General features: G+C 37.8%; 1 protein-coding gene across 10 annotated transcripts in view; it reads left to right on the forward strand.

Moving 5' to 3' along the window:
• The window catches only part of PAK3 (p21 (RAC1) activated kinase 3), a 362,804-nt gene extending 354,060 nt beyond the window's left edge, over nucleotides 1–8,744 (forward strand). For all 10 annotated transcript variants that reach the window (XM_019660229.1, XM_019660231.1, XM_019660232.1 and 7 more), the window contains one exon: nucleotides 2,137–8,744. In XM_019660229.1, the coding sequence (XP_019515774.1) occupies nucleotides 2,137–2,226 (90 nt within the window). In that variant the 3' untranslated portion in view covers nucleotides 2,227–8,744. The remainder of the gene's footprint in view (nucleotides 1–2,136) is intronic.
• The last annotated feature ends 2,029 nt before the right edge of the window (nucleotides 8,745–10,773 follow it).

The raw sequence follows: 10,773 nt of genomic DNA on the forward strand, positions 1-10,773 counted from the left end.
TAAATTGTCTGACTCTCCACCACACAAATACACAAACTAATTTAAAGCAAAAGATGTACAGGTATACCTTAGAGATATTGGTGTTTGGTTCTAGACCACTGCGATAAAGCGAGTATAGCAATAAAGTGAGTCATAATCTTTTTGTTGGTGGAGGGTCTTGCCTTCAATTTGTAAAAAACACAACAGTCATGAAGCTCAATAAAGCGAAGCACAATAAAACAAGGTATGCCTGTATTTATATTGATAAAGCAACACATGCCCAGGATTACACGTAGAGCTTCACTGCTAGGGACTGTTCTTTAGGGACATGTGTCAAGCTCTGTAACATCCGAGAACAGTGATTGCTTGCTTGTTCTCTCTGTGACTTTGAACACAATCCAGTTAAACAAAGGTACAACATTTGGAGATTAATGACAGATTCAGTCAGTTCTAGACAAAAAATATAATCTGTTTCCATTGCACCTGAACTCCATCCAAAAACAACCACATCTCAGCAAAAAATATCCCTCCACAACTCAAATCACACCTGGGATAAACCAACTTGCTGGAATTAAGGAAGCTAAGCCTCTTTTCTGCTATCTGTGAGCGTTTCGCAGGCTGCTATAAGACCCTGAAATGTCAAATGTGGACTGGCCCTTTATTAACCCTTTACTTAATCCAGTCTCAAATTACAGAAGGAAAACGTAAACTTTCAGTGCTTCACTTCCACATCTTTTCACCCCTCCCACCACCCCACATACACATCCTGATACATGTTCCAAGGATAAATAAAGATATAGGTTCTCAACGGGCCGGCCGGGCGGCACAGTTGGTTAAGAGCGCAAGCTCTGAGCAACAGGGTTGCTGGTTCAATTCCCACATGGGCCAGTGAGCTTGGCCTGAGCTGAGCTGCCGTTGAGCTGCCAGTGGGTGACTGGATGGCTCAGCTGGTGAGAGCACATGCTCTTAACAACAAGGTTGCTGGTTGGACTCCCGAATGAAATGGTGAGCTGCGCCTCGCCCCCACCCCCCAACCCCCACAATTGATTGAAAGTGGCGACTGAACTTGGAGCTGAGCTTGCACCCTCCACAACTAAGACTGAAGGACAACAACTTGACTTGGAGCTGATGGGTCCTGGAAAAACACAAGGTTCCCCTTCCCCAATTCCCCAATAAAATCTTTAAAAAATGTATAGGTTCTCTTAATGTAGCTATAAAGTGACATAGATAATTGAATCAATTATCTAGTTAGTTCCTTCCCCAATGGTACTTTTGTCTGAACCAGATAGCTAATATAAAGCTATATTGAGTCTAAATTGAATAGTTTGTTGCATCTTTTCATTTTATATATATATATATATGCAATAAATTGTATATTGACTCAAATCCATATAACTTCATTCTCTGACTTTAGCCTGTCAATGCCCATTTTAGAGGTTAGAAAGGAGAGCGATGCATGGCATGCACACTACTGGAAAGCTTGAGAAAAGACACAGGTCTTGAGTATTTGTGTGCCTGTTTGTATGACCTAAGTCAGTTCTCTGCCCATCAATTGATATCTATTGAGCAACTCCTGTTTTTAAGGCCTAAGTGCAGTGGGTTATACAAACCTCTAAAAGCATGATTCCTCTTCTCCAGAAGTTCACAATCTCCTCGGGTACATGAGGAAGTGAGCATGCGTATGAAAGAGAACCAAGACAGTAGACGGTCACAGACCCCAAAAGAGGAAAGCGTTTCAATGAAGGAAGGGATATTCACTTGTATTCAGTACTGCAGAGGAGCCAAAAAAGAAATGAGCGAGGCACAGCTATTGGGTTGAGTAGATAGGAAGCCATTGGTTTTAGGGTTAACGTCAAACAAAGGTAATTTTTCAAGCATGAGTGCTGCTCCAGATAAAATCACCAGTATAAGAAAGTCAGACTATTGTAAACACAGTGAAATTTTACAAGACCCCAACTCTGAGTTGCCAAAGAATTTCATGACACTGAAGGACAAAAATATCTGAAGGACAAGAGCGGGCGCTATTTTTAATAAAATTATGTTTACTTGGATGCTTAAAATACATTTTAATAAAAAAGGACTGCTTGAAAAATGTAAGTACTATAATTATTGGAGGAAAGAATTCCACTAACTCCTCTTTATTTTTTTCTTTTGCAGCATCCATTTTTAAAATTAGCCAAGCCTCTCTCCAGCCTGACTCCTCTGATTATTGCTGCAAAAGAAGCAATTAAGAACAGTAGCCGCTAGGACTGCAAGCCTTACCCCACACCATCTCCCTCATGAGTAAGACTGAAATAAAACTCTGCTGCAGGAAAGATGGAAGAAAAGACAGTCAAGTGGGGTGGGAGTTCTTTAACTTTCAAATGAATAGAAACTTCTTTTAAGCCTTTTTCCTACTCCCTTAGATTATGTAATTTATTTGTAAGCCTGAATCGCAGCTCAAACAGGGCAGCAATGTTGAAGTGGCCATAAAGTGGTCACTTCCACCGTGAAGCGAAAGAGCCAGTAGTGAATCCCCTCATTTTGTGCATCCACTTTGAAGAAAAAGGTTTCTCAAAGGTGCACACTTCCTCTTCATAGTGTTGTGTTTGTTTTTAAGTTAAGAGAGTAGTCCCTCTTGCATTCGAACCTCCTTCAAAACTCCTTACCCAATGTGATGTTTTTCACTTGCATTTGTCATTAGATGTCCAGTAAAAAGATGTCAAAATGTTTTTTTTTAAAAAAAGGAAAGCAAAAAAATAAAAATATAACACCACCACCAACAAAAAACAGAGCAAGTACTGTGTGAACATGTGGAAGTCCATGCCCTAATACAGTTGCAATTTTTTATGCTTCTATAGTGGTGGCTTGGTTTGTGTACCTGTTTTTTTGCATTTGCATTGGAAAAGGTTTCTTTTAAGACATTTTCCAAAAGCAGAGGGAATATGTGTGTTCAGGAAAGGCTTTAAAAATTGTACATCTAAATAAAACTCAAATGGTGAAATCCTGTCACATTTTCATGGTGATGCTTAAGAAGTAGTTGATTTATCTTTTATAAAAATGAGCTTGTTCATCTTGATACCTGAAGAAGGACACACCCAAACTGTGGCACTCATGTTGGGTGAGCCCAGGTCCTGAACCGAGGCAATCCTGATAGGAGAAACCATACTTAAGATGCGACTTTCTCTGACAGCCAAAAGGAAAACAAGATAAGTGTGCAGTACTGAAATCCTTGTTGGACAGTAAGTAAACAAAGATAAACAATTACTAATTCAATCCTCTCTTGTGCTTGTGGAACATATGCACTGTAAAATAGGCACATCAGGAGGAAACAGACCCATTAACCAACACTTGTTTATGATAAAATTTTTTCTGCAATTTATAACATTTAAAAATTTTTTTAAAAGATCTGGAGAACAAAGATGTTATAAGTATTTAACTCTGGAAGAAATGAGAGGGCAATAACACTACATCGCAATCAACACTTGGCTGTATGTACTTGTTCCCGTTTTCCCTATATAACACCAATTTCTGTTTCAGGATATAATATGTTCATTGTTAAGTCATTTAAGCTTTTGAACTTCAGAAACACATTCATAAAGATCTGGAAGTGCTCCAGTGAAAATAATTAGGGTTTGCAGTCATTTGTCCAACGAAATATAAGTTCAACTGAATTCCTTTTGTGGCTTGGAGGAAATATGAAAATTTGACTATTATTTCACCATAAACTATTTATTAAAAATCCAACAGCTGGCATTTCCTGAATCTTCTGAGAGTAGAAAAATGTCTGCAGGGTGTCTTCATAGAAAAGGATATACTTCTCTTTTGAATGTATTATCAAATTATAAACTGCAAAGTTGTTTCTCTAAGCCTTTGAAAAGATAACAGTTTGTGTTGTAGAAGGCTTCTTGATTTATAGTATATCAAGAGTCTGAATAGAATCTATCTATAGTACATTCAGCAAGAGGGAGAAAGAAAGAAATGCTTTGGGCCTCTCTCCTTCTGTGCCAAGGTACATCTATCCAACCATCCAGTAATTCCTTAAAATGAAAGCACTTTCACTGGAGAGTTTCTGCTAAGCTATATAATGTACACGTTTATGTTTAGGAGATTGCACCACTGGTGGATTTCCTATTTCCCTATTGTTTTCTTCAACTATGAAATTTGGGCGGGGCTTGAACCCCCGCCCCCCTAGAAATGTCCACAGTAGGAGAAAAAAAGAAATGTGAAAAGAAGGTCAAATGGTAATATTAACTAGAAGCATACCACATTATCCTTTGCAAAAAGATGTCTAGGTCTGAATTTTTTAATGCCACACTCTTCTAATGAAAGAAGAGTGGGCTAAATTTTTATGTCATTTAAAATTAAGGTTTTTTAAAATTCATTGTGCCAGAAGTTCAATAAAATAATACCTGTGATGCAAATAGAATTCAGTACATTGATAACTATGCCCTGCCAGTGGAGAGAACCCCAAACCTGGCTGGGAAGACCTAGTTGTCAAGTAGCATCCTTTATATGTCAAAAAGGCCTTTTTTGGTGAGGGAAGACCTGGAGCAGTGATCCAGGAAGCAGAGATCAGATCACTGGAGGCAGAGAAATGGCTGCTCTTTTATGCTTTCAATTCAGCATATAGACCATGAGGAGCCGGGTATTTCTTTATCACATCACATTGTACCAAGATTTTATGATAATATATCCCAATAGGCTTTACTCTTACAAATTTATATCTATGTAAATTTTAAAATGAGAACAGTTTCTAAAGACCCTTCCCTGTGTTAGAGAGTTATGTATATTTCTAATAAGTATTACAGAGGAGCTGTTTCTCCTGCCAAAATGAGGCTGAAGGATTAACATTTGGTACCATTGAACAACTTGGACTCCAGATGGTCAATTGTTTATTCCCTTTCCTGGATTGTTTTAAAGCTCATCTTGACACAGGTGAGTCTATCCAGATCTTTGAAGTTGCTAGTGTGCCCTGAGATAATGAAGGCACATCATCGAATGTTGATTCCAAATGTCCTGAGATAGGGATAGGGCAGCAGGAAAGTCAGGGAAGGGTGAGAAGCACAGTAGAGATTATTTATTTAAGAAAGAAAAGAACATTAATGTAACAAGGATCCAGTGCGTTGTCATAATCCTATGAAGATTTTTGGATGACACAATCTCCTCAAATCAATCACCATGTTGGGTAATGACTTCGTTCTTGCTGATCTCGTCTATGTGTCATTGTAAATATTTGTGTGTCCATTCTCCATTTTGGCTACTGAATGGCCAAGTCATGTAAGAAGATTTAACTCAAGTATTTATTCTTTAATTGTGTTATTCAGATTTCTTTCAGGCTTGTGAATTGCACCCCATTGTTTGAATTTAACCACCTGATCCCCACATATATCCCTCCCCTGTAAAGCACATTCCATTGCTAAAAAAAAAAGAAATATGAAATTGCTTCCTGTTGTCTGTATAACTGTTTTGATAGTTTCAGATGTTTGTCTACAAAAGATATTTCTCAGCTCAAAGGTCATGTAAATAATTATATTCCTTTGTTCAATGGGTTGTTTATTTCTAATGAGGCTGCCAGTTCTCAGAAAGAATCTATAAAATCACTGAAATAACATCACTGAAATAACATAAATAGGAATTACAACTATGTAAAAATAAGTGTGCATATGGACCAAAACTGGGAACACAAATAATTGAAATTAGTTATGTTAGGGTGGTGGGATTATGCCTTTTTTAAAAAATTTATTTGATATTGTTATAATATTGCTTTATAATAAATATCAGAAAGGGGACTATAGAAAAATAGAAAAGATGCCAGAAGCAGATGCTTTCTGGTCAGAGCCCAGAGCATGCAGGGCACAAATATCTGCTAGTTACAATTATTCCATAGGCTTCATATTTGCCTGGGTGCTGAGGTTGGCATGCACTTGGGTGTGGCACATGCTTTCTTAGGGGACTATTATCTATAAGTTAAAGCTAGGGAAGTGTTGCTATTAGAACTCTGAACACATCCTTCTGCTTTAAAACTGGCTGCCCTCCGCTTTCGTATGGCATCAACATTTCTGTTTTGGTTACTTTAGATTGGAGAGGTGACATTTGATTAGCCCCCTTAATAATATCTATTTCAGGTATCAACTTTTAGATCATTTTAGCAGAGTTTCAGGGTGAATTTTGGAAGAATAGAAGGATAAAATCTCCAACCCCCACCATTCTTACAGGATATTGTATCATTTAGGTAAGATTTCTCTTCTAGTGACCAGTAGGCAAGTCCCATTCATTGCAATAGAAGTTAGTATGACTTGCAATTAAAAGCTGACTGTGAAAACATCAAGACAAATGTTTAGAACTGCCTTTGCCTGTTGGCATTCAGTCACAGTCCTGTTAGCTTCGGCTTGAGATAGCCTCCATGTACTCTGTACTGCCTGACTATAGGCTGTATGCAGTAGTTGTCATTGTTAAAGAGAAAAGGGAGACTACTAGAAGAGAAAAATTTCCTTCGAACTCACCAAATAAATTTCAGGTGAGGATTTTTATAATGAGGTGGTAGCCTCAGATGTTACTCAGTTTCACCAAGTGCAGACCTTGTACCTAAGAACCCACAGGCTTTTCATTGACCATTCTCAACATAAAATTACTTATGGGAGTGTTAACCCTGCCATCTCCAATTGAATTTCATGGCCCTTTTCTGAGCTACTTGCAGTTAATATTCAGTTAAATAAAGGCATGGCCAGTGATGTAAGCTTCTTCTAGTCTCTGAGCAAAGGGACTGAATTTCAGCATTTATAAATTGGACAGTATAGCAGGCCTGGGATTTTGAGTGAAATTACAATTCTGAACATATATTTGCATGTGGATTGGGAAGGAAATAAACGGAATCTTGGAAATAATGGAAATATTTTTCCTAAGAAAGATTTTTTTCCTAAGAAATTTGTTTCTAATATAATTTTTTTGTTAGATAGCTTTATTTTTTTTCATTCCTTTTCTAATCCCATACTCCTTTAGTAACCAAATGAATATAACCCAACTCCTCATGCTTTGGGAATATCTGTTTAATATTAAACAATATCTAACTGAATCTGTAAATGTGGGAACTGAGATATCACCTCCATGTGCACACTTCTGTGCACAAGTATACTATAATATTTACTGCCATGTAATATAGTTGAACTTGCAAGATACATTTATGAAGAAGCTGGTTAGTGCCATCAGAGTCTACTTTGGAAGCTGCCATCAGGTGAATGCTATCTCATAGTACCAACAGTAAGGCAGGTACCATGTTCACGTGATTTTGTACCTAAGAGGAAATCAACAGCAATTTTGCGAATCAGATGTAGTGGAAGGAGCATTAGCCTAGGAGTAAGGAGACCTGGATTCTCACATAGGCTCTATTACTAACTTACTGTGTGACCTTAGGCAAGTCATTTAACCTTTTCCCTCACCTGTAAAATAAGAGTGTTGGACTAGATGATCTCCATGCTCTTTCCAAAAGCTCTAACATTCTGTAGTATTATAGGTTGGCTTGCAAATTCAACCTGCTAAAGTGATGGCAAATATCACATGATTAAGCCTGGGTCTCTTATGTTTCAGTTAAACAATAGCACTATGTAACAAGATTTAAAAAAGAAACAAAACTCAAGTACATGATGCTGATAATACTAGGGAATGTTGATAAAACTTGTGGCAGCCTTCCAATCCCTTCACAGTTGTTTTGTTTTGTTTTTGTTTTAATGTCCTTTTTTTCTGTTGGATGTTCCCAGTTTTCATTTTCCATACACTCTGTATGTAAAGTCTGGTTTTCATTAAGCTGTAGCCAGTATTTGCTACTAGAACAGAAATAAACTGTCACACTTGCTAGAATAGAAATGAGCCTCTCCTTTCCTATGAAGCAGTGCTGGGCTTTACAGAATTTACTTTGTATATGGCACAAGGTGGCAGAACCCATGTATTTGAATGGTTGGGACTACTAAGAGTGGACCTACGTACTTGCATGTTGTAGAAAGATAAATAAAAAGTAATTACATGCTATTAGCATTAAGGAATGTTGACAAATCCACTTGTTGGGAACCAAAGATAACATTTCTGATGATAACTCCCACAGTGATTGGCCAGTTATGTGAACATGCTGCTAGAAAGAAGGTAAACTGGAAGTTAGTTAGTGGATGGTCCCAAAACCCTGCCTACAGCAGAGTGCCAACCAGCCCTGAGTGCGAAATTCAAGTTCAATGTGTGTGCTGTGTGTGGTGTGCTTTATGGACCGCATATATTATATTCATTAGTGATAAGAACTTTCACAGAATCCTATAACCATTAGTGGGTTGAGTTTTAAACCTCAGTACATCAGCAAGGAGCCAGATCACAGAGTACTGATGTCTACTGGGATGATACTCATAATATCCAGACAAAGCAAGTTAAGGAGGATCAACATTTTCATTGTTTATCAGAATTGTATCTCATTTGGCTGTGCATTACTTCTGTTAAAATGTGTCATCTGTAAACCCATGTGTAGTGAAATTCTTCTGTAACTTTGGATTAAAGGTATTTATCGTCTTTTTGTTTGTTTGATTTTTAAGTAAGTTATTTCTTTTGTAGACCTGCTGATGGTATGGTTCCATTCTTTCGACCTCAGCATTCGACCTTTTAAAGGAATTTTGTTTCCAATATTGTTACTTAAATTGTGGTTGAAGCAATAGAAAATTGAAATATTGATTGTGCATGACTGTGTCTTGAGTGTAAAAATATTGCAGTTTGAAACTTGGACCTAAAGTATTGCAAATAAAAATGACAAACATCAATGAACTGGGACTTCTCTGTCACATTTCCTCCCACCCCCTTGATATTGGCCATTTTACCTGCTTCACAGGTTGGTATGCACCACTCCCAGGTATTGAGGCAGGGAAAGTCCTGGCCTTGTGAGCCATATAGGAAATGTCCTACAGGTTCTGCCACTGAATAACTCGCACCAAGGCTCCATCTAGTTTTTACATAGAATAATGTGAATGTGTATACTTAATGCAGAGCAAACACCTGGCAGGTCCAAGAGGTAGGTAAAGGAAAACTGCCAAAGGAAATTATATGTAATATTGTATCAATCATATGGTATATATGTTATATATAATATATATTGCTCATTTTTCTGCTTGGAAAATTCTGAGTGTGTAAAACCATCTGCATAATGTTTAACTTTTGTCTTATATCTGGTATCAAGGTCCACAGGTCATAGAAGAGATTCCAAACCCACATCAATGAGAACATTCATTCATTCATTCATTTATTCATTCATTCACTCCTTCATTCAAAAAGCATATCTTGAGCTCTTGCTATATGTCAGGCATTGTGGACATTTCTGATAAGGATAACTTTTCTTTTACAATCTGTCTCCAAATGTGACTAAATAACAGTAAAGCTCATTCAAAGTTAGTAGGTGCACTTAATAACTGAGTCCTCAAGACTCAAGACAAAAACATCAGAGATTTAGCAAACTCGGGGTTGGTTCCACAAAAATTACTTGCACAGTAGGCACAGTACTTCTGGAGTATGTGTATATAATTTGATACCTCCATGCAAGTGGACACACAGTGGTACTATATTCCCTATGAATGGATTATATATCTTACCAACTGCAATTTGATTGTTTTGTAAATTCACTTTGTTTCCATGCAAGCTATATTTCTGTCATTGAATCTCTCCATGTTAAAAGCAGAAGAGGCATTTTCTGTAAATATGAAGAGGCAAGTGAATGAGAATCCCAGTAGTTGACCCTTAGCCAAGATCTCTACTGCCCATGTGCATGAATTACTGAGTTGCCACTCCCACTATTAGCGTCATAATATTCCATCCTTGATTGGCAGATTTCTCTATTTTTTTATTTCTATTAAATGAAGTAGGAATATTTTTTATGTGTTAGCAAATTACCAATATCTTCCATCAAACAATAAAATTTAAAAGGTACTTCCCTTTGCCACAACTTGAAGGAATAGAGTCCCAGACAATCATAAATGTGCATATTACTCCACAGCTCAGTCCTACTGGCTCAATTGCTGGAACTCTAGCCTCATCTAAGTCCTTCACCTACTGATGTGGGGAGGGAGTAATACCTGAAGTGCCCCACAAATTATGGTTTCCCTCCACATCCCATGGGGCCCTGGCCCCCAGACATTTGGGTGGCATCTGGTGGCTTCCCATATACCTGTGTGAAGCACGACTGCTTCCACTGCCTTCTTCTAATCCTCTACCAGTGCCACTGTCCTGATGCTACTGTGCTTGCCACTCTACTTATCTATATCTGCAATATCTACACCAGTCCCTGGTTCTAGTACCCTTTGGGTAGTGCACTGGAGTGGCTGATCTGCTTGCAGTTTCATTGCCGATTACTTTTTACTTCTTTTCCATACTTGACAGCAGAAACCCTTCCCATGAAATCAGCCCATTCTACTAAATTTTTAGACATGTTTTGGTGGTTTTTTTTCTATTTCTAGCACCTCACTGAATCAAGGAGCAAGTTTGGTCTTTGATTCCTCCCTCTCCCTTCCTGAGGCTTCTCAGGTCAAACTGAACACATCCCAGCCCCTATCAGGGCCACCACTTCCCACAGAGATGAATCTACAGCTTGTGCTATAGCCATTCCTTTATAAATTCTCCATGTTCTCCCAAGCAGTCCCACTTGGAGTAAAAAGGAAATTGGCAGTTTGGCTCCACTCTACATGTACCTTAACATTTTATTTATTTATTTTATTTTTTATTTTATTTTTATTATTCTTAGTTTCAGGTGTACAAAACAATGCAATAGTTATCCTTTTTACCCCTCACAAAGTGACA

This window comes from Hipposideros armiger, unplaced genomic scaffold (assembly GCF_001890085.2).
Source record: "Hipposideros armiger isolate ML-2016 unplaced genomic scaffold, ASM189008v1 scaffold_314, whole genome shotgun sequence".
In the NCBI taxonomy this organism is placed as follows: Eukaryota; Metazoa; Chordata; class Mammalia; order Chiroptera; family Hipposideridae; genus Hipposideros; species Hipposideros armiger.